The sequence below is a fragment of the Eubalaena glacialis genome, chromosome 2 (genome assembly GCF_028564815.1).
Source record: "Eubalaena glacialis isolate mEubGla1 chromosome 2, mEubGla1.1.hap2.+ XY, whole genome shotgun sequence".
Taxonomy (NCBI): Eukaryota; Metazoa; Chordata; class Mammalia; order Artiodactyla; family Balaenidae; genus Eubalaena; species Eubalaena glacialis.
The window spans coordinates 58,833,706-58,857,869 of NC_083717.1; the positions used below are offsets into that span (position 1 = coordinate 58,833,706).

General features: G+C 49.0%; 1 protein-coding gene across 1 annotated transcript in view; it reads left to right on the forward strand.

Annotated features, from left to right (window-relative positions):
* Positions 1-24,164, forward strand: part of ADAMTS7 (ADAM metallopeptidase with thrombospondin type 1 motif 7) — a 62,237-nt gene that overhangs the window by 26,279 nt on the left and 11,794 nt on the right. Inside the window, exons 9-14 of the mRNA XM_061180011.1 lie at positions 19,030-19,174; positions 19,764-19,856; positions 20,257-20,402; positions 21,785-21,954; positions 22,209-22,342; positions 23,310-23,430. Of these exons, the coding sequence (XP_061035994.1) occupies positions 19,030-19,174; positions 19,764-19,856; positions 20,257-20,402; positions 21,785-21,954; positions 22,209-22,342; positions 23,310-23,430 (809 nt within the window). The remainder of the gene's footprint in view (positions 1-19,029; positions 19,175-19,763; positions 19,857-20,256; positions 20,403-21,784; positions 21,955-22,208; positions 22,343-23,309; positions 23,431-24,164) is intronic.

Here is a 24,164-nt window from a genome sequence, read left to right on the forward strand (position 1 = left end):
TTTCCATCCCCTCACTTTCAGTCTGTATGTGTCCCTAGGTCTGAAGTGGGTCTCTTGTAGACAGCATATTTTCGGGTCTTATTTTTGTATCCATTTAGCCAGTCTGTGTCTTTTGGTGGGAGCATTTAATCCATTTACATTTAAGGTAATTATCGATATGTATGTTCCTATTCCCATTTTCTTAAATGTTTTGGGTTTGTTATTGTAGGTGTTTTCCTTCTCTTGTGTTTCTTGCCTAGAGAAGTTCCTTTAGGATTTGTTGTAAAGCTGGTTCGGTGGTGCTGAACTTTTTGAGCTTTTGCTTGTCTGTAGAGATTTTAATTTCTCCATCAAATCAGAATGAGATCCTTGCTGGGTAAAGTAATCTTGGTTGTAGGTTTTTCTCCTTCATCACTTTAAATATGTCTTGCCACTCCCTTCTGGCTTGCAGAGTTTCTGCTGAAAGATCAGCTGTTAACCTTATGGCTATTCCCTTGTGTGTTATTTGTTGTTTTTCCCTTGCTGCTTTTAATATGTTTTCTTTGTATTTAATTTTTGATAGTTTGATTAATATGTGTCTTGGTGTGTTTCTCCTTGGATTTATCCTGTATGGGACTCTCTGTGCTTCCAGGACTTGATTAACTATTTCCTTTCCCGTGTTAGGGAAGTTTTCAACTATAATCTCTTCAAATATATTCTCAGTCCCTTTCTTTTTCTCTTCTTCTGGGACCCCTATAATTTGAATGTTGGTGCGTTTAATGTTGTCCCAGAGGTCTCTGAGACTGTCCTCAGTTCTTTTCATTCTTTTTTCTTTATTCTGCTCTGCAGTAGTTATTTCAACTATTTTATCTTCCAGGTCACTTATCTGTTCTTCTGCCTCAGTTATTCTGCTATTGATCCCGTCTAGAGTATTTTTAATTTCATTTATTGTGTTTTTCATCATTGCTTGGTTCCTCTGTAGTTCTTCTATGTCCTTGTTAAATGTTTCTTGCATTTTGTCTATTCTGTTTCCAAGATTTTGGATCATCTTTACTATCATTATTCTGAATTCTTTTTCAGGTAGACTTCCTATTTCCTCTTCATTTGTTAGGTCTGGTGTGTTTTTACCTTGCTCCTTCATCTGCTGTGTGTTTTTCTGTCTTCTCATTTTGCTTATCTTACTGTGTTTGGAGTCTCCTTTTCGCAGGTTGCAGGTTCGTAATTCTGGTTGTTTTTGGTATCTGTCCCCAGTGGCTAAGGTTGGTTCAGTGGGTTGTGTAGGCTTCCTGGTGGAGGGGACTAGTGCCTGTGTTCTGGTGGATGAGGCTGGATCTTGTCTTTCTAGTGGGCAGGTCCACGTCTGGTGGTGTGTTTTGGGGTGTCTGTGGCCTTATTATGATTTTAAGCAGCCTCTCTGCTAATGGATGGGACTGTGTTCCTGTCTTGCTAGTTGTTTGGCATAGGGTGTCCAGCACTATAGCTTGCTGGTCGTTGAGTGAAGCTGGGTCTTGGTGTTGAGATGGAGATCTCTGGGAGATTTTTGTCATTTGGTATTACGTGGAGAGGTCTCTTGTGGACCAGTGTCCTGAAGTTGGCTCTCCCACCTCAGAGGCACAGCCCTGATGCCTGGCTGGCGCACCAAGAGTCTTTCATCCACACGGCTCAGAATAAAAGGGAGAAAAAATAGAAAGAAAAAAAGAAAGAGGATAAACTAAAATAAAGTAAGATAAAATAAAATAAAGTTATTAAAATAAAAAATAATTATTAAGAAAAAAAGAAAAAAAATTTTTTAAGTAAAAAAAAAAATGGACTGGCAGAACCCTAGGACAAATGGTGAAAGCAAAGCTATACAGACAAAATCTCACACAGAAGCATACACATACACACTCACAAAAAGCGGAAAAGGGGAAAAAATAATATATCTTGCTACCAAAGTCCACCTCCTCAATTTGGGATGATTCGTTGTCTATTCAGGTATTCCACAGATGCAGGTACATCAGGTTGTTTGTGGAGCTTTAATCCGCTGCTTCTGAGGCTGCTGGGAGAAATTTCCCTTTCCCTTCTCTGTTTGCACAGCTCCTGGGTTTCAGCTTTGGATTTGGACCCGCCTCTGCGTGTAGGTCGCCTGAGGGCGTCTGTTCTTTGCTCAGACAGGACGGGGTTAAAGGAGCAGCTGCTTCGGGGCCTCTGGCTCACTCAGGCCGGGGGGAGGGAAGGGTACGGATGTGGGGCGAGCCTGCGGCGACAGAGCCCAGAATGACGTTGCAGCAGCCTGAGCCAGTGCCATGTGTTCTCCCCGGGGAAGTTGTCCCTGCATCACGGGACCGTGGCAGTGGTGGGCTGCACAGGCTCCCCGGAGGGGCGGTGTGGATAGTGACCTGTGCTTGCACACAGGCTTCTTGGTGGCGGCAGCAGCAGCCTTAGCGTTTCATGCCCATCTCTGGGGTCCGCGCTGATAGCCGCGGCTTGCGCCCGTCTCTGGAGGTCGTTTAGGCAGCGCTCTGAATCCCCTCTCCTCGCGCACCAGGAAACAAAGAGGCAAGAAAAAGTCTCTTGCCTGTTCGGCAGCTCCAGACCTTTTCCCGGACTCCCTCCCGGCTAGCTGTGGCGCACTAACCCCTTCAGGCTGTGTTCACGCCACCAACCCCAGTCTTCTCCCTGCAATCTGACTGAAGCCTGAGCCTCAGCTCCCAGCCCCCGCCTGTCCCAGCGGGTGAGCAGACAAACCTCTCGGGCTAGTGAGTGCTGGTCAGCACCGCTCCTCTGTGTGGGAATCTCTCCACTTTGCCGTCCGCACCCCTGTTGCTGCGCTCGCCTCTGTGGCTCCGAAGCTTCCCCCCTCCGCCACTCGCAGTCTCTGCCCACGAAGGGGCTTCCTAGTGTGTGGAAACCTTTCCTCCTTCACAGCTCCCTCCCACTGGTGCAGGTCCCATCCCTATTCTTTTGTCTCTGTTATTTCTTTTTTCTTTTGCCCTACCCAGGTAAGTGGGCAGTTTCTTGCCTTTTGGGAGGTCTGACGTCTTCTGCCAGCGTTCAGTGTCTGTTCTATAGGAGCAGTTCCACGTGTAGCTGTATTTCTGATATATCTGTGGGGAGGAAGGTGATCTCCGCGTCTTACTCTTCTGCCATCTTCTCCTCTCCTCCACCATGCTGTTTTGATTACTGTAGCTTTGTAGTATTGTCTGGAGCCTGGGAGGGTTATGCTTCCAGCTTTGTTCTTTTTTTTTTTTAAGATTTTTTTTTTTTGATGTGTACCATTTTTAAAGTCTTTATTGAATTTGTTACAATATTGCTTCTGTTTTATGTTCTCGTTTTTTGGCTGCGAGGCATGTGGGATCTTAGCTCCCCACCCGCACCCCATGCATTGGAAGGCGAAGTCTTAACCACTGGACTGCCAGGGAAGTCCCTTCAGCTTTGTTCTTTTTCCTCAGGATTGCTTTGGCAATTTTGGATCTTTTTTGGTTCCACATCAATTTTGGGATTTTTTGTTCTAGTTCTGTGAAAAATGTCATGGGTAATTTGATAAGTATCACATTAAATCTGTAGATTGATTTCGGTATTAGACTGGCCATTTTAACAATATTCTTCCAATCCAAGAGCATGGGCTGTCTTTCCATTTCTTTGAATCATCTTCAATTTCCTTTACTAATGTTTTGTAGTTTTCAGCATATAAGTCTTTCACCTCCTTGGTGAGGTTTATTCCTAAGTATTTTATTTTTTTGATGTGGTTTTAAAAGGAATTGTTTGTTTACATTCCCTTTTTGATATTTCATTGTTAGTGTAAAGAAATGCAACCAATTTCTGTATGTTAGTCTTGTATCCTGCTACCTTGCTGAATTCGTTTATCAGTTCTAGTAGTTTTTGTGTGGAGTCTTTTGGGTTTTCCATATATAATATCATGTTATCTGCAGATAATGACAGATTTACCTCTTCCCTCTGAATTTGAGTACCTTTTATTTATTTTTCTTGTCTGATTGCTGTGGCTAGGACTTCCAGTACTATATTGAATAGAAGTGGTGAGAGTAGACATTCTTGTCTTGTTCCAGATTTTAGTGGGAAGGTTTTCACCTTTTCACCGTTGAGTATTATATTGGCTGTGGGTTTGTCATAAATAACTTTTATTACGTTGAGATATGTTCCTTCTATACCCACTTTTTCAGGGTTTTTTTTTTTTATCATGAATGGATGTTGAATTTTATCAAATGCTTTTTCTGCATCTATTGAGATGATCATGTGGTTTTTGTCTTTTGTTGATGTGGTGTATCACATTGGTTGATTTGCATATGTTGAAACATCAATGTGACCCTGGGTTGAATCCAACTTGGTCCTGATGTATGGTGTTTTTTATGTGTTGTTGGTTTTGGTTTGCTAATATTTTGTTGAGAATTTTTGCATCTATATTCATCAAAGATACTGGCCTGTAATTTTCTTTTTTGGTAGTGTCTTTGTCTGGTTTTGGTATCAGGACGATGGTGGCTTCATAGAATGTCTTTGGGAGTTTTTCTTCCTCTTCAGTCTTTTGGAAGAGTTTGAGAAGGATCGGTATAAGTTCTTTGTGTGTTTGGTAGAATTTGCCTATGAAACCATCTGGTCCTGGGCTTTTGTTTGTAGGGAGTTTTTTTTGTTTGTTTTTTGTTTTTTTAATTCCAGATTACAGATGCTATTTCACTTCTAGTGATTGGTCTGTTCAAGTTATCTATTTCTTGATTTAGTTTTGGTGGGCTGTATGTTTCTAGAAAGTTGTCCATTTCTTCTAGGTTGTCGAATTTGTTGGCATATAATAGTTCATCATAATCTCTCATGGATTTTTATATCTCTGCAGTATCAGTTGTGATTTCTCCTCTTTCATTTCTTATTCTGTTTATTTGGGTCTTCTCTCTTTTCTTCTTGGTGAGCCTGGCCAGAGGTTTGTCAATTTTGTTTACCCTTTCAAAGAACCAGATCTTGGTTTTATTGATTTTTTTTCTATTGTTTTTTAAATCTGTTTTATTTATTTCCTCTCTGATCTTTATTATTTCCTTCCTTCTGCTGACTTTAGGTTTTGTTTGTTCTTCTTTTCCTAATTCTTTTAGATGGTTAAGTTGTTTATTTGAGATTTTTCTTGTTTCTTAAAGAAGACCTGTATCGCTGTGAACTTCCCTCTAAGGACTGCTTTGGCTGCATTCCATAGATTTTTGTATGGTTGTGTTCTCATTGTCATTTGCCTCAAGGTATTTTTTGATTTCTTCTTTGATTTCATTGTTGACCCATTGGTTTTTTAGTAGCATGTTGTTTATTCTCCATGTAATTGTTTTTTTTTAAATTAATTAGTTTATTTATTTTTGGCTGTGTTGGGTCTTCGTTGCTGCACTGGGCTTTCTCTTGTTGCGGTGAGCCGTGGTGACTCTTTGTTGCGCTGCGCAGGCTTCTCATTGCGGTGGCTTCTCTTGTTGCGGAGCACAGGCTCTAGGCACATGGGCTTCAGTAGTTGTGGCTCGCAGGCTCTAGAGTGCAGGCTCAGTAGTTGTGGCACACGGGCTTAGTTGCTCTGCAACATGTGGGATCTTCCTGGACCAGGGCTCGAACCCGTGTCCCCTGCATGCAGGAGGATTCTTAACCACTGTGCCACCAGGGAAGCCCTTTGTAATTGTTTTTTCTTGTTTCTTTTTCTGTGGTTGATTTCTAGTTTTATGCCATTGTGGTCAGAAAAGATGCTTGAAATAATTTCTATACTCTTAAATTTTTTGAGGTTTGTTTTGTGCCCTAGTATGGGGTCAGTCCTAGAGAATGTTCCATATGCACTTGAAAAGAATGTGTATTCTGCTCTTTTTGGATGTAATGTCCTGAAAATATGAATTAAGTCTAACTGTTCTATTGTATCATTTAGGATCTCTGTTGCCTTATTGATTTTCCATCTTGAAGATCTATCCATTGATGTGAGTGGGGTGTTAAAGTCTCCTACTATTCTTGTGTTCCCATCAGTTTCTTCCTTTATGTCTGTTAGTATTTGTTTTATGTATTTGGGTACTCCTATATTGGGTGCATATATGTTGACAAGTGTAATATCCCCTCCTTGCATTAATCCTTTTGTCATTATATAGTGTCCTTCTTTATCTTTCTTTATAGCCTTTGTTTTCTTTTAATATTTATTTTTTTACTGAAGTGTAGTTGATTTACAATGTGTTAGTTCAGGTGTACAGCAAAGAGATTCAGAGAGATGTATATATATATATATATATATACACACACACACACACACACACCACATCTTCTTTATCCATTCATCTGTCGATGGACATTTAGGTTGCTTTCGTGTCTTGTTTATAGCCTTGTTTTAAAGTCTATTTTGTCTGATATGAGTGTTGTGACCCCAACTTTCTTGACATTTCCTTTTGTATGGAGGAATATCTTTGTCCATCCCCTCACTTTCAATCTATGTGTGTCCTTTGCCCTAAAGTGGGTCTCTTGTAGGCAGCATATTGTAGGCTCTAGTTTTTTAATCCAGTCTGCTGCTCTGTGTCTTTTGATTGGGGCATTTGGTCCATTGACATTTAAGGTAATTATTGACAGATATGTATTTATTGCCATTTTAAACCTTGTTTTTCCATTGATTTTATATTTCTTCTCTGTCCCTTTCTTTTGCTTTTTGTTTTTCCTTTTGTGGTTTGATGATTTTCTTTTGTATTATACTTCTTTTTGGTTCTCTTCTTTTTGGTTTTTGTGAATCTATTGTATGTTTTTGATTTGTGGTCACCCTGTTCTTCAAGTATGTTAACCCCTTCCTATATCTACTTGTTTTAGACTGGTAGTCATATAGGCTCAAACACATTCTTGGAAAAAAACCCTACATTTTCTTACTCTCCTCGCCCACATTTTATGATTTTGATGTCCTCTTTTACATCTTCATGTTCATCCTTTTATTGTTAATTGTGGTTATCATCTCTTTCACAGAAATTTTTTGATTTTTTTTTAAATCTATGTACTGACTTATTTAAGTGATTTCCTTTCCAATTGTGATTTTCTCTTTCTTAGGAGTCTTCTTTCTATTTAGAGAAGACCTTTCAATATTTTCTTTATGATAGGTTTAGTATTGCTATATTCTTCTAGTTTTTGCTTGTGATAATTGAAAATTTAAAAAATGATAATTTTGCTGGGTAGAGTATCCTAGGTTGCAGATTTTTCCCTTTCAGGACTTTGAATGTATCTTGCCACTCTCTTCTGGCCTGCAACGTTTCTGTAGAGAAATCAGCTGATAGCCTTATGGGGGTTCTTTTGTAATTAACTCTTTTTCTCTTTTTTGTTTAACATCTTTATTGGAGTATAATTGCTTTACAATGGTGTGTTAGTTTCTGCTTTATAACAAAGTGAATCAGCTATACATATACATATATCCCCATATCTCTTCCCTCTTGTGTCTCCCTCCCTCCCACCCTCCCTATCCCACCCCTCTAGGTGGTCACAAAACACTGAGCTGATCTCCCTGTGCTATGCAGCTGCTTCCCACTAGCTATCGTTTTTACATTTGGTAGTGTATATATGTCTATGCCACTCTCTCACTTTGTCCCAGCTTACGCTTCCCCCTCCCCAACTCTTTTTCTCTTGATGCTTTTAGAATCCTCTCTTTAACTTTTGCCGTTTTAATTATAATATGTCTTGCTGTGGGTCTGTTTGGGTTCATCTTGTTTGGAACCCTCTGTGCTTTCTGTACCTGGATATCTATTTCCTTCTTTAGGTTTGGGAAGTTTTCAGCCGTAATTTCTTCAAATACATTTTCAATCCCCTTTTCTCTTTCTTCTCCTTCTGGGAGCCATATTATACGTAGATTGACATTATCCCATAGGTCTCTTATTTTCAGAACTCGGTGTCTGTTAGACTGAAGAGATCTGTTTCATTGTTCTTTCAGGGCAATTCTCTTCATCTTTTAATTGAGAGTGGTTCCTCTGCTTCTTTATTTTACTTATATTTCTCTTGCTCTGAGTTTAGGAGAAACAATTATCTACTGTGTGGTCTTGGAGGGCTGTTTTTGTGTGGGAGCAGCCCTGTGTAGCCTGTGTGGGTTTAATAAGTTTTTGGTGCAAGGGCTGTTTTTAGTATGGATGCCCACCACCTCTTTCTTCAGTGTATGCTGGCCATTATCCCCTTGATAGTAGGTGTGACTAGAGCCTGCATTGGATGTTGAGCAGGGCCTCCTCTTTGCTCTGTGGTTGTCACTGCCTTGTCCAACTGTTTCCTAGTTGTTGGAATAGAAGCCCCCAGATCAGTTTCTGAACTGAGGTGTAAGGTAGGCAGGACTGGAGCATTCCCACTGGGAGAGGAGCCACTGAGTATTCCTCCGCCAGAGCCATCCACTGCTGCACGTGCTCTGTAGTGTCACCTGTCACCCGTTGTGCGGGATCACAAAGTCCACTGTTGTTGGCACTGCCCTTGGCCCTGCCTCAACCATGGGAATGATGTCAGTAAACCCTGGTGTTTCTCAGGCGTTGTTTTCACAAGGCCACCAGCACAGATCCACTGAAATCAGGTCCCAGTACTGCAGTAGTCATGCACCTGGACTTGCTGTGGGAGCGAGGCAGCTCAGATCCTGGCCTGACCCAGCCCCTGTGTGCAAGTGCCCACAAAGCCCACAGCTCCTAAGGCCAGACCCGACCCAGCCACAGGAGCACCCATTGTCTGCTCGGATGTCCCACAGGTGCTGTATTTACAAAGCTGGCAACAGAGGTGTAAATCCACAGCTCACACAACTGGGGAAAGATTTCAGCCCTGCTTCATAAGTCATGCGGTCCCTGGGGCTCAGTTGTGATTTCAGCCCCACCTCTGCACATGGGCAACCCACTGGCACCTGCTCCTGGAGCCCGCCAAGGCAGTGGCTGGCATGGGATCCCACCAAGGCCGTGGCTTGGGTGTGTGGGCCCACCCAGGCAGCAGCTGGGACATGGAGAAAGAGGCTGCTATGGCGGCCCCACCCTTCCCTTTGCTCACCACTCAACAATGGTGCATCGCTTCTAAGGCAGGCCCGGGCTTCTTCTGCAAACAGCCCTGGTTGCAGCCATACCACATTCCAGCCCCTTCAGGCTGTCTCCACACAGGCAACACCAGTCCTCTCTCCAGGTCTCCTCTAAACCCCAAGTTTCAGCACCTAGACCCCTTCTGTACCAGCAGATTCTTGTCTCAGGCTGCGGCATGCAAGGTGGTGGCGTGGACTGTCTGTGCAGGTCTCTCTCTGTTCTGCCTGCCACAAACCAGTTGTTTTGCTCTTCTCCAAGCCTCTGTAGCTCCCTTTCTGTCCCAGTTGATCTCCCAGTGAGGGGGCTTCCCAGGGTGCAGGAACCTTTCCTCTTTTACCTCTCCCTCCCAGGGGCGCAGGTCCCATCCTGCTTCCTTTCCCCCGCCGCTTTCATCCTACCCAGTTATGTGAAGGTCTTTCCTGTCCTTTCAGGTGTTTGAGGTCTTCTGCTAGTGTTTAGTAGGTATTCTGTGAGAATTGTTCCATTTGTAGATGTATTTTTGATGTATTTGAGGGAGGAGGTGAGTTTTACATCCTTCTACTCTGCCATCTTGATTCCTCTCCCAGTACCATACTGTTTTGATTACTGTAGCTTTGTAGTATAGTCTGAAGTTAGGGAGCGTGAAATCTCCAGCTCTGTTCTTTCTCAAGATTATTTTGGCTATTCGAGGTCTTTGTGTTTCCATACAAATTCTAAAATTATTCTAGTTCTGTGAAAAATGCCATTGGTATTTTGATAGAGATTGCATTGAATCTGTAGATTGCCTTGGGTAGTATGGTCATTTTAACAATATTAATTCTTCCAATCCATGAACATGGTGTATCTTTCCATCTGTTTATGTCATCTTCAATTTCTTTCATCAGTGTCTTACAGTTTTCTGGGTACAGGTCTTTTACCTCCTTAGGTAGGTTCATTCCTAGGTATTTTATTCTTTTCAATGCAATGGTCAAGTGGATTGTTTCCTTAATTTTCTTTCTGATAATTCACTGTTAGTGTATAGAAATGCAGCAGATTTCTGTATGTTAATTTTGTATCTTGCGGGACTTCCCTGGTGGCACAGTGGTTAAGAATCTGCCTGGCAATGCAGGGGACACAGGTTCGAGCCCTGCTCTGGGAAGATCCCACATGCTGTGGAGCAACTAAGCCCGTGCACCACAACTAGTGAGTCTGCGCTCTAGAGCCCGCAAGCCACAACTACTGAGCCCGCGTGCCACAACTCCTGAAGCCTGCGCGCCTAGAATCCATGCTCTGCAACAAGAGAAACCACTGCAGTGAGAAGCCCACGCACCGCAACAAAGAGTAGCCCCTGCTCACCGCAACTAGAGAAAGCCTGTGCACAGCAACGAAGACCCAACGTAGCCAAAAATAAATTCATTAAAAAAAAAAAAATTTTGTATCTTGCAACTTTACCAAATTCGTTGATGAGTTCTAGTGGTTTTTTGGTGGCATCTTCAGGATTTTTCTATGTATTGTGTCATGTCATCTGAAAACAGTGACAGTTTTACTTCTTCCTTTTCAATTTGGATTCCTTTTCTTGTCTGATTGCTGTGGCTAGGACTTCCAATACTGTGTTGAATAAAAGTGGTGAGAATGGGCATCCTTGTCTTGTTCCTGATCCTGGAGGGAATGCATTCAGCTTTTCACCATTGAGTATGATGTTTTTTCACCATTGTGTATGATGTTAGCAGTGGGTTTGTCATATATGGCCTTTATTATGTTGAGGTATGTTCCCTCTATTCCCACTTTCTGGGGGGGTTTTGTCATAAATAGATGTTGAATTATGCCAAAAGCTTTTTCTGCATCTATTGAGGTGATCATATGGTTTTTATTCTTCAGTTTGTTAATATGGTATATCACATTGATTGATTCGCAGATATTGAATCATCCTTGCATCCCTGGGATAAATCCCACTAGATCATGGTGTATTGTTGCATTCTGTTTGCTAATATTTTGTTGAAGACTTTTGCATCTATGTTCATCAGTGATATTGGTCTGTAATTTTCTTTTTTTGTGATATCTTTGTCTGGTTTTGGTATCAGGGTGATGCTTCATAGAATGAATTCGGAAGTGTTCTTTCCTCTGAAATTTTTTGGAATAGTTTGAGAAGAATAGGTGTTAACTCTTCTCTAAATATTTGGTGGAATTCACCTGTGAAGCCATCTGGTCCTGGACTTTTGTTTGTTGGGAGTTTTTTTGTTTGTTTCTTTTTTTTAATTACTTCAATGTCATTACTGGTAATTGGTCTGTTCCTATTTTCTGTTTCTTCCTGGTTTAGTCTTGGGAGATTATATATTTCTAGGAATTTGTCTATTTCTTCTAGATTGTTCATTTTATTGGCATATAGTTGTTCGTAGTAGTCTCTTATGATCCTTTGTATTTCCATGGTGTCAGTTGTAACTTGTTTTTCATTTCTGATTTTGGCCCTCTCTCTTTTTCTTTTGATGCTAAAGGTTTATCAATTTTGTTTATCTTTTCTTTTTTTTCAGGCAAGGCTTTTTGGGGGCCCCTGCTGCAGCAGGGGGGAGCACGAACAAACAAAAGGTTCCCTTGCTTGCTCACTCCCTGAGGGGGGGTGGCGAGCTTGTTCCTTATATGAGGTGAGGGTCCAGCTCTTATTGATCTTTTTATTGGTTTTTTTTTCTTTTTTTTTTTAGTCTTTATTTCTAAATGATTAGCGTAAATTTTACCATTCATCTTTATGCAGTGCCAATTTTTAAATGCAAATATAGGCACATTGAACTCATATGTGGAATCACCAAAATGATGCAATTCATATTTCATAGCTCATATTTACCAGAACGGTGGACATACTGCACAAAACTAATTTGACTGGTTTTATTTCACTTCATAACATGCACACATTCTCCCAATACTCTCTTCCTTGGCTTACTGATGAGTGAGGAAGAACTGACAGGAAATGGAACTATCTTTACATTTCCTTCTAGCCCATCATTTTCAGTGCAGTAGTTGGCTGATACAAGGAAGTAACACAAATAACAAAGGATTATAGAGTTCCTTGGTCATTTCTGTTTCTTAAAACATCATTGCCTTCTTTCTGCATTTGAAGCAAGTTCTGGTTCTAGTGCAAAGTATGGCATCTGGGGCTGTCCTAGACATAGCATGCTTATCTTCCATTTGCTTAGAGTCTCACTGAATTCCTCCACATCATGGGTCTGCTGGGATGCTGTGCCCATGAGGTGGCAAGGAGCAGAGAACACAGACATCGCATATCTTCCCTGCTCACGCACATGCTTCTTGTTCCATCAGAACTCGCTTAACAGAACACAAGTTCAAAAATATTAAGAGTTCGAGATGGCAGTAGCAGAGCTTTAAATCACCTGCTGCACTCTTCCCCACCCTCCATTCTTTGGGCAGCCACTTTCAACTTTCATTCTTTTTAGCTTTTTCTTACCTTATTTACTTTCATATTTCCAAAAAGCCTTCCTAGAGTGCTGTTTCTTGATTTTTCAATTTAGATATTATCAGATGACTTGTACAATGGAAGGTTGGGATTTAACCCCCTTGTGTCACTTCCTGCACACATTTGCCCCTGCCATCACATCCCAATATCGTGTTAGCATATCTTGATTAAATCCACGTTCAGTGTTTTCATTATTAGGGTTGTATAGATAATGCCGAACCAAGTGTTGTAACAAAATGATATTTTCTTTTTAAGAACCACTTTTTTATTTGCCTAGTTTTCTTTGCTTCTCTAAGTCTTCCATATCCTACAACAATTCTACAAAATGTCTCTTAATCCAGTTTTCCAGAAGGCAGTCCCTGTCCCATCGTCTAACAGTTTCCTTCTTTCCTGGACATCCCCCTCAACTTCCCTTTGGCCTTCTGCTCCAGTCTAAACTGGATGCTTTCTGTTTCTCCCCTAAAGTTGTCATGCATGGTCTTTCTGTTTCCTGGATCTCTTGCTTACCTTTTTTAGAGGAGTTTACTTCTTTTTTTTGGTGGAGCATATTCTCAAGTAGCCTTCTGAGAAGGGGTGTATGGAGGTGAATGGTTTGCTTGTCTTAAAATGTTTGCTTGTCTTTATTCTTCCCTCATACCTGACTGATCATTTGATAACAACTTCTAAGTTAGAAGTCTTTCTCCCTCAGAATTTCAAAGGTGTCTTTCCTTTGTCTTCTAGCTTCCAACACTGCTGTTGACAAGTCTCATACCAGTCTCATTCCCAAACCTTTGTATGTGACCTTTTAAAAAGTCTGGAAACTTTTAGGATTTTCTCTGTCTCTCTCTTAATATAGAGAATATTCTGTCTGTCTGTGTCTCCCTCTCTCTCTTTTTTTTTTTTTTTTTTTAATTTTTGGCTGTGTTGGGTCTTTGTTGCTGCACGCAGGCTTTCTCTAGTTGCAGTGAGCGGGGGCTACTCTTAGTTGCGGTGCGTGGGCTTCTCATTGCGGTGGCTTCTCTTGTTGTGGAGCACGGGCTCTAGGTGCACAGGCTCTAGGTGCACGGGCTCAGTAGTTGTGGCTCGTGGGCTCTAGAGCGCAGGCTCAGTAGTTGTGGCACACGGGCTTAGTTGCTCCACGACATGTGGGATCCTCCCAGACCAGGGATCGAACCTGTGTCCCCTGCATTGGCAGGCAGACTCCTATCCACTGCGCCACCAGGGAAGCCCTCTCTTTTTTTCTCTTGGTGATTTGAACTTTTGCAATTATGTGCCTTGGTCTACTTTTATGTTGGGAGGATACTCGGTAGTCCCTTTTAATCTAAAAATTCATGTCCTTCAGTTCTTGGAAATGTTCTTATATTATTTATTTGATAGTCATCTTGCTTTTATTTTCTCCTTCTGGAACCCTTCATATTCAGCTGTTCTCTCCCTTTCTTATTTTTACATTTTTTTACTTTTTTTCATCTCTTTCTGTTTACTGGAAGACATCCTTATCTTTACCTTATAACCCTTCTATTACATTTAAAATTTTTTTCCTATTGTACTTCTACTTTCCTGAACTTTCTTATTCGCTAAATACTCCTTTTTATTATCCTGTTCTAGTTCCATGGGTAGAGTATCTTATCTTTCTGAGGTTATTATTTATGTGGATTTTTTTTTCTTTTGCTTCCTGCAGTATCTTTCTTTCCTTTGAGTTATTTTTTTAAATCTTTCTGTCATGTTAAAGGTTTTCTTAAGATGGCATGGCTGTATTCCCTCCGTGGAAGGAGGCACTGGGCTGGCAGTTGGGAGGTCTGTGGACTGGGCCGTACTTTTCCACATCACCGCTGAGGGACTGGTGGGGATGGGGCTGTTTCTTTGGGAGATCTTTAAATGTCAGTATCTAGGGTCATTTTTCTGAGTGATTGTTGCCCCAGAGAGGCATTCTCTAGTCTTTTCCTGGGAAGGTGTAAGTCTGGCTACAGCGTTCTGGCATCCAAATGGGGAAGGAGCTTGGCGGTTATCCCAGCCTTCCTCGTGTAGACTTTTCTCTGTAGGTCCCTCTGCCTCAGGCCTTCCACTGTGCTTGGTGTTCCTGGACCAGATCTTCTGGATCACCCTCTCCCGAGAGTGACCCCGGCCCTCTGCCAGGCAGGGAGGTGGCCATCTCCTGGCTACATAGGGTTGGGAAGGGGATCTAGTGGGTCTTACAGACTTTCAGCCAGGCTCTTGTCCTCAGTCTTCCTGGCGCACAGGCCTCCAGGGGTCCCTGGGACGCTGATTCCTGAGCCCTTCCAGTGTCCCACTTCTGGGTAGTTTCCTCCTGCAGGACTGGCTCTCAGCATTCACTGCTGTGGTAAGTCAGCTGCTACTCGATCATCTGCTTTTCAGCTTCTAGAATTTTTGCTGACATCTTTCATCTGCCATCATCACCTCTCTCTTGCCCTTTGTCCTTGTGGATTTATGCCTTGTTTATTCCTTTCCTATCATCTTAGTGGGGCTCTGGAAGGGAGTGGGAATAAACCTGTGTCTGTTCGATGAGCCATATTTTTCTAGAAGTCCATTCACTGGGGCCAGGTTCATTATGGATGTGAGAGCAAGGACTCTGGCCTCTGATAGAAGAGGGATTACTGGGTGGAGAGTGGGACTAGAAACAGAGAAGAGTTGAGTTTGATGTTAAGACCCTGGACTCTGGGCCAGGCTTCTCCCCGTGTTGGCAGACAAGTTACATTAGCCCTAAGCCTCAAAGACTGGGGATAATGATGGGACTGCCTCCTGGGTTGCTCTGAGGATTCAGTGAGCAAACACGTGAAGTGTGTAGCACAACGCTGGCCACATGGTTAGCATTCAATGCCTGGTGACTGTTATCACTGCTACCAAGTGCTAAGTGATGAGGAGCTGAAACAGAGAAGTGGCCCGGGCAGGGAGAGCTGGGTAGAAAACTATCCCAAGGGTCTGTCACCTCCCCGACATGGGAGTCAAGAGTGAGAGAAGGGCTGGGAAATCAGAAGAGTAGCCGCCCCTGCAGCACCCTGAGGGCTTTTCCCAGCTGCCCCCACCCAGGGTGCCGCCCAGCCTGACTTCTGTCAGGACAGACAGACAGACAGATGCGTCTCTGTCTTCATTCAGCTGCTGGAATGCGTGAGGGACTTGGCTTGGGGCCTGGGGTGAGGGTGGGAGGAGAGGGCAAAACCCTGAGCCAGCCAGGGCCTCCCAGAGCCTTGGCACCGAGAAGAGCTGGAAGGAGGCGGAAAGAGAGGTGCAGGCGCGGCAGATGGAGGGGAGCTGGGGAGGGAGGAGAAGTTCATCTCCCCAAGGGTGGTCGCACTCTCACCTCTCCATCCTGGAGGGTCAGGCAGGAGGGGATCACAAGGCCCAGGACAGGTGCGGGAGGGGGTGCTCAGACAGAGAATGTGGTACCAACCTGTCCTCCAGCCCCTCCGCCCTCCGTCTCCTTGCTGGGGGTGGGACAGAAGACAGGACAGGTCCCACCTAGACAGGATGGAGGCCAGAGTGAGCAAGATTCACAGAAGGAAGGCGCCAGGTGGAGTCAGGCAGTGTTTCCAGGGCTTGAGGGTGTCTCAGAGGCACTCAGACCACCCCCCATTCCCCAGCGGATGCGACACTCCTGGGCTCCCTGCAAGTAGATGTTTATTAGGCCACACAGACCCAGACATTGGCGAATCCCACTTGGTCTCAAACTGTTCTCAGGGGGACAGTGGTAGAGGAGGCAGTGTCCCTGTCCTCAAGACCCACACCGTCTGGGGGGCACAGACACGTGACAGTTCCGGGTAATTAGCACTGTGGCAGACAGGCCTGTGGGGTTTGTAGGAATCTGGAGAAGGGGCAGGGACATCATCTCTGAGAAGGAGCCGCGGAGCTGCCCTCTAAAGACTAATGCAGCACCCTGAGGAAGAAGGATGCTCTAGGTGGGGTGCACAGCGTGGTCCAGGGCTGGCAGTGTGGGAACGTGGGGTGGGATGGAGAATCTTCAAGAGGTGGTGGTGGGGCTGGAGGAAAGCTTCTGGGGCCTGCGGTCATTGGCCAGTCCAAGACGTCAACCTGAAGAACCTGAAGAGCCTTTCTGGGCTAAGAGCTGCTTTAAGGGACCCTGCTCTTTCATAAGGGACCTCTCGTTTCATGAGCTACTACTTGGACCTGGGGCCAGGGAGGGAAGGCCCTGTTCTCTCATGCCTTCGCAGCCAGGATTTCTGCAAGGAGAGAGGCGGGCCTGATCGTGTGTCGGGCCCTTGCCCGCACCATCTGGCGACTCTATGACCAGGCCCCCAGGGGTGGTGAGGGGAGGGGGGCACACAGGTCTCTCCCAGGTGATGGGCAGCTCTTTGCAGTCCTTGAGGTGGGAGTGACACTTCCGACTGGAGCCACCCGCTGTCTGCTCTGACCCCATGTGGGGTTGCCCAGCCCACTATAATTAGAGCGAGGAGGGGCCCCGAGGGGAAGGGCTGATGTATGTCAGCAGCATGGGGAGCCTGGCGGTAAGCCGACCAGAGGAAGGAAGGGCCGGCTGCTGGCCGCCCGTGTGACTTTTCCCAAGTAGATGCTGCTATTTATACCTCTGTTGCTTGGGATCACATAGGCTGACTCAGCCTCTAGTAGATGAGGATGTGAAGGCCCAGAGAGGGTAAGGGATGGCCCAAGGCCACACAGCATCTGTAGCAGGGCAGAATTTGGGTTTCCAGTCAGCATCTGGGCCTGAATGTGGCTCTGATTCTGGTGGTGGGTCCTATGAGGACCCTTCAGGCCCCTCAACCTCTCACACACATATAGGAGGGCCCTGAGAGGTTGTTGTTGCTCTGGCTGCCCAGCAGCAGGCCACAGAAGCTTGATACGTGGCACGTCAGCACCGGGTCCTGGCCGGAAAACTGAAAGGCTGGTTGTGGCCTGGGACCTGTTGGTGTGGGGCTGAGGCACGTTGGACCCCAGTCAGAGGAGCTCCCTGGCTGGGTCTGAGTCAGAGGAGTGGGTGAACCCCCCCAGCTACATCTTGAGTTGTGTCCTGCCAGACAAAAAGGAGGAGCCCCAGGGCCAGGTTGACCCTTCACCCCCTTCCTCCCCATCTCAGCCGATGCTCTGCCCCAGGGTGCAGGCCCAGGGAGCCCCCAAGCTGAAGCCAGCAATCAGAAGACTCCTTTCTCCTTGCCAGGCCTCAGCTGCCATGATTTAGAACTTCTATTTGGGGTGAAGTGTTTGAGGCAGGCTCACGATCGGATGGGAGGAGCTCTGCACCAAGGGCAGCCTAGCAAGTGGACACGTGGGCACTGGCAGCCTGGCCTGGCATCACATCCTGACCATCACTGCCCTCCCACATGACCCAGGGCAAGTGACGCACTGCCCTGGGCCCTGAAAGTGTAAGGAGATGGTGATGGTAGAGTTTTCTGCTTGAGGGGCTGTGAGGAGCAGATGAGAGAGTGCCCGCTCAGCACCCAGGGCCAGCCTGGCCTGCGGTGATCTGGGACAGAGGGCTGGGTTCCACGCCTGTTCATTTGCCCGATGCCCATTTTAGAGGGTCCGTTTCTAGCTAACACAGGTGGGCCAGGTGATTCTGGGTGGGGAGGGCCCCCAGGGTCCTCAGCAGGCGTCTGGTCACTGAGGCTTTGTTCCCTGAAGCTCTGGTGGAGCCCGGGCCCTGCCACCAGCCGGGGGACTTGGGAGACCACATGGACCACCCACCCTGGCCTGGGGTCGCAGCTCCTAGACCTCTGCCTCTGAAATTTGGACTCCCAGATCCCAGTGGCTGACTGCCCCCAGCCTTTCCTCACGCGGGCCTACAAATTGGCCTATTTCCCGGCCTCTCCGTGGCCCGTAGTGTCTCCTTCCCTCCTGGCCAGACCCCAGCATCCATCACCTCTGCCCTTCTTTCCTATGCCTCCCTCAGTCCTAACCAGGACCCTTTGCTCATCCTGGCTCCCCGACCTGGCACCAGCCACCCTCAAGCCTCCCAGACTGGAAAACTGGGGGGTTTCTGCCTCCCCCTACCCTGCTTAGCCTGGGACCCCAAGTCCCACAGGTCCTGCCTCCCTCCTGCCACTGCCAGGGAGTCCTGGCAGGAGATGGGCAGGAGTAAATAAGGGAGTGACAGAGGCTGGCAGGCACTGGGCTCTCTCCCAGGTTGGCGGCCGGACAGGGGGCAGCCTTCAGGCCTTGGTCCTCCCACAGATGACCCTAGGTCTCAGCCCAGGGCAGGGCCATCAGAGGCCTGCTGTTGTATCAGCTGTGATGTGATGCTCTCCAGATCATGGACTGAGGGGTGGAGGCTGCAGGAACTCCGAGCAGGGTCACATGAGGGCTTAGTGGTCCAGGAGGCTTCAGAGGGAAGGGCCTTTGGGCTGGATCTTGGGGAGAGAGGCTTCACCAGTGGGGGAGTGGGGAGAGTGTCGTGGGTGGAAGGAACAGTTTGTGGAGAGGCCTGGCACTGGGGAGCGGGGATGAGTTGTTTAGCCAGCTGGAGTGCCCTGGAGATGGATGGGAGAGGCTGGGAGGGTCTTTCATGCTAGCTTAGGTCAAAGAATAGGATGGGTGAGCAAGGAGGCTGGAGTTTTCCTGTAAGTTTAGGGCTTTAAGCCCCTTCCCACCTTCCCTGCCCAACTGGCCTGGTGCGGCCTCCCTGATGGGTCTCTCAGGCTGCCCCCTCTGCCCCAGAGGACAGGTGGCCCCTCACTTCATAGTCCTGTCCCATCTCTGCAGCCGTGGGTGGGGCCTCTGCCTGGATGACTCGCCCACCAAGGATGTCATCGACTTCCCTTCGATACCACCTGGCGTCCTCTATGACGTGGGCCACCAGTGTCGCCTCCAGTATGGGGCCTACTCTGCCTTCTGCGATGACATGGACGTGAGTGTGGGGCCTGTGTGGACACGGGGGAGGAGGGCAGCCCTCAGCAGCCCGCAGACCCCACCCAGCCTGGGCTCGGCCCACACGTGATGCCCACGAGACATAAAGTGGCCTGTGGGAGAGGCCTAGGGTTGGGCGGCCATAGACCCAGGTCTGCATTCTGTGTGGACCATTTACCAACCATGGGACTTTGGGCAAGGCCCTCACCTGCTGGAGCTGTATCATAAGAGGTAAAATAAAACCTCTCCTGCGGGGTCCTGGGGAAGATGGCCCGAAGTGATGGCCATGGGCATGTCAGAGACCCTGCGGCTTCTAACCAGGGTGTTTCCAGACGGGTAGGCTGGGGCTGGGAGAGGTGTGGGCGAGCTGGGGACTGCCCTGAGCCGCAAACCCGAGCCTGGGGCCCCAGCCCAGGGCCCCCCACACCACGTGGTCCGGGAAGACAAGAGGGGGTTCCAGCTATAGACCCCCACCATGTGCCAGCCCCAAGGAGGGATTCCCAGGGGACTCATGGGGGTGGTGAGGGGGCAGGGCAGGTGGTGGCCCCGAGGAGGAGGTGAAGGTATGGCCCTTGCCCTCCTCCTTGCAGAACGTCTGCCACACGCTCTGGTGCTCCGTGGGGACCACCTGTCATTCCAAGCTGGATGCAGCTGTGGATGGTACCAGGTGTGGGGAGAGCAAGGTAGGGGTTCCCCAGTCCAGCTGTGGAGGGGGTGAGAGGTGAGACTCCCCGCTGTGTCCGTGCTCTGGGGTCGGCCTTGGCTCACAGACTTGTTCATGCTCTTAGCAGAACCCCAGCCCTCTCTGGCCCAAGTCCCCACCTGCAGAATGGAGGCTTTGGGGCAGAGCTTGACTGGGCAGTTCTCCAAAGTGCCTTCAGCTCAGAAGAGTCAGCATGTAGACTCTTATTTTATTCCTTGCTCGGCTCCACCATGGGACCCAGGTGTTGGGCGACTGGAAGGGGGCCTCCCCCAGCCCTTAGATCCTTCCCCTCTGGGCCTTTCCAGGCCTCCCTCCCACCTTGTTCTCACTAGGGTGAGGAGCTTGGAGTGGGCTTGCTCTACCTCTGTCTGTCTCGGTAGTGGTGTCTGAATGGGGAGTGCGTTCCCATGGGCTTCCGGCCCGAGGCCGTGGACGGTGGCTGGTCTGGCTGGAGCGCCTGGTCCGTCTGCTCCCGGAGCTGTGGCGTGGGCGTGCAGAGTGCCGAGCGGCAGTGCACACAGCCTGCGTGAGTGCGGGGCCGGGGCGCCCGGGGCGGGTGGGGTGGGGCGCCCTGAGCAGAGTCGGCGATTGCAGGGACACTGGCTCTGTCCCAGCCTCCCACTCGCAGAAGTATCCCCATGGAGGCTGAGCCCGGAGTGTCCAGAGCCACCTCGGGTCACTTCTAGGAGTGCCCCGGAGGCTGACTGAGTCGCCACTGCTGACCCCATTGCCGAGAGGGAAACACCAAGGCCCAGAGACTGGAGGAACTCATCAGAGGCCACACAACAAAGCAGCAGCTGGTGGGAGGGAAGCAGGGAGGACAGTGGCTAAGAGCTTAGACCCTGAACCTTAGACGGATCAGGGTTCAAATTCCCTCTCCACCCCTTCTCTGGGCCTCAGTTTCCAGAGAAAGTATATGATGGGGCAGCAGCAGTGCCCATCTGGTAGAGGATAAATGCAGGTAAAGCCCTGCAGCTAGTTCGTAGTAAGCGCTCAGTAAATAGAGCCACTTAGTGGCATTTGAGGTACAAGTGGGTCCAAGATGAGACTGGGGACAGCTGGGAGAATTGGTCAGCCTAGGAGGGGTGCTGTGTGACCTGGGGTGAGTGACTTCATCTCTCTGGGCCTCAGTTTCCCCATCTAAGAGTGGTGAGGTGAAGATTCAGGGAGATGCAGAGAGGCCAGCTGTACTGTAGACTGAGGGGCTGCCCGGCGCCTTTGGATGAGCCCACTTCACTAGGCTGCCCCAGGGTGGGCATGGGATTCAGAGCCAGGTCCTTCTAGGGCCCCGTGCTTATACCCCACCCTGCCTCCAGGCCTCTAGGTCTGAGCTGGGTTGGGGGCAGACGGGGTGGGTTTAGGATTCAGGATCTATGCTGGGGGCATACCTCTCAGCTGGGCCAGGGCCAAGGGGGCTTCCTTTGGACCTGGGCTGGGGTGCTGCCACCAGGAACACGTCTGCTGACACATGGGCTGTCAGGACTCTGGGTCCCACGGGCTGGAAACTTGGAGTAGCCCCTTCAGCTAGTGCCAGTCATGTCTGCAGCTTGACCCAGCCTCTGAACAACCCTCTGCAGAGGCAGCCCCAGTCCCATTTTATAGATGAGGATACTGAGGCCCAGAGGGGTCCAGAGACTTGGCCAAGGTCACACAACAGGTTAGGGGCAGAGCCCAGGCTTCCTGCTGCCACCTTCCCTGAGATCCTGTCAAACAGGGAGCCTGTGTCTGGACCAGAGTGTGGGCGACCCACAGGGAGAGCAGCGTGAACAGAGGTGGGCGGCGGGAATCTCTGGGTGTTAGGGATGCAGGAGGAGCTGCTTGCTCCAAGGGCCCACTTCTGGATCCGGGTGTGCAGTCGGCACTCACTGTCACTGTGCACTCACTCCCCCCACCCCACTCTCCCCACAGGCCCAAATACAAGGGCAAATACTGCGTGGGTGAGCGGAAGCGCTTTCGCCTGTGCAACCTGCAGGCCTGCCCCGCCGGCCGCCCCTCTTTCCGCCAAGTCCAGTGCAGCCACTTTGACGCTATGCTCTACAAGGGCCAGCTGCACACGTGGGTGCCCGTGGTCAATGACGGTGAGTCCTATTGCCCACAGGGACACTGAGGCCTGGAAGGGCAGAGATCCAAGGGCCAAGGTGGCCCAGTGATACAGGCACTGTCTGCTGGGGCTGCAGCTCCCTCCTGGCTCCCGTGGACAGCCTTGCAGACACTACCAGCCCAGTGGAGCCCCCAGCCCGCCACTGATGGGTGTCGTGGAGGCGGTCTTCCCGGTGGCCTCCGTGACTCCTGCCCTGGTTGTCCCTCATGGCTCCTCTGCTTGGGCCCCCAGTGAACCCCTGCGAGCTGCACTGCCGGCCCTCGAATGAGTACTTTGCTGAGAAGCTGCGGGACGCTGTGGTCGATGGCACCCCCTGCTACCAGGGCCAGGCCAGCCGTGACCTCTGCATCAACGGCATCTGCAAGGTGTGCCCAGCTAGGAAGAGAGTCTCCAGCAAGCCCCTGGCAGGTCTCCTCTGGCTTCCTCCTGCTTCCCTCTGGCCACCCTCCCCAGGCTGTACCATTGGGCTTCCCCGCCCTGCCAGTGAAGCCCTGATGGTCTCCCATCGCCTCTCAGCAAAGCCTCCCCGCTCCTCCTGGGACTGGAGCCCCCATATCATCGGGTCTCACCCCCAGCCTCTGCCTCTGCACCACGGCCTGCCCGCCATGGCTTCTGAATGCTGGCTTCTGTACCGGCCCAGCCCCGGCCCGGAAACCAGAGCTCAGGTGGTAGCTCGACCTCCTGCTGGCTGGATGACCCCCAGCAGTGGTTTCCTCTGCGATAGTAGAAAGGGGACTGTCCGTCCATGTAGCCACGTCACAGGGTTAAATGCAGTCATTTAACAGGGCATTGCAGGGCCGTGCAGGCCTCAAGGCCTGGCAGAGAAAGCGTCAGTGTTTGCTGACAATACTTAGACTTATTTCCAGCAGTATCAGTGGCCACTCCCCCTGCCCATGTCCTCAGCACTTTCTTTCCTCTGCTCCTGGGAAGGGAAGCCCCTGGACGTAGAGGCCTGGGCTCTGGGGAGGACCAACAGGGAACACTGATTCCTGTTTTGGGGAAATTCCTGTACATGCTGGTCAGGAGCCCGGGTGTGCCAGCTCCCCCTGCCTGCTGTGGCCTTTTACAAAGCTTCTCCCATCTCTTGTCTCATGCGATCTCACAACACACCTTCACGGTGCAGGTGGTTCTCCCTGTTTCACATCTGAGGAAGCTGAGGCTCAGAGAGGTCGAGGGGTTTACGTGGGGTCAGAGGGCACAGCTGTGGTGGGGCCCCCGCTCCCTGCTCTGAGCTCTCTCCTCCCCACCCTGGCAGGCCCCCGAGGCTGGTGCCAGAGAGGACTCGCCGCCAGTGGCCCAGCACTGGGGGTCTCCCCTCCCCATGTGTTGCAGAATGTGGGCTGCGACTTCGAGATTGACTCGGGTGCCATCGAGGACCGCTGCGGCGTGTGCCACGGCAACGGCTCCACGTGTCACACCGTGAGCGGGACCTTCGAGGAGGCTGAGGGCCTGGGTATGGGTGGGACCACTGGTGGGGGGCAGGGTACTCTTGACCTGGTGGCCCTTCCTTGTCTCCCTTGAGCCCTGCCCACGGCCCCCATGGCCAGAGATGGGAAGCAGGCAAGCTGCCTTGCTGGGTCTAGGATCCTGGCAGGAGTCAGGGCACCTAGGCCCAAGTGCAGAGACCTGCCTTCACAGGGAGTCCTCCTGCCCCAGGGACCCCAGGCTGGGCTTATCAGGCTTATGAGTGGCCTTATGAAGCTTTAGAGAGCCCCCCAGCTCCACTCACTCACCTCAGGGCCTGTTTTGCATACATTGCTTAAGTGCCAGCTGTGTGCTACGTGAGGGATACACAGAGGTGAAGAGCTTACAGTCTCACCTTTTAGTGTGACAGATGCAGTGGAGGGAGGCCCAGAGGGCTGTGAGAGCACTGAGGAAGAAGGTCCTGACATGGAGAGGTCAGGGAAGACTTCCTGTAGGAAGTGGAAGTTGAGCTGAATCATAAAAGACTCAGACGAGATGGGGAAAAGCATTACACATGGAGGAAAGAGCTTGTGCCCAACAAAGCCTGGAGGCAAGAAAGAGCATGCTGTGTCTGGGGACCTATCTATAAGAAAGGCGGGGATGCCGTAAGGCTTTGAATGCTAGGCCAAGAAGCTTAGATTTCAGCCCCAGAGATGCAGTCCAGTGTGGTGGTTAAAGCTCAGACCTCAGAGCTTGATTCACATCCCAGCAGAACCCTGGTGC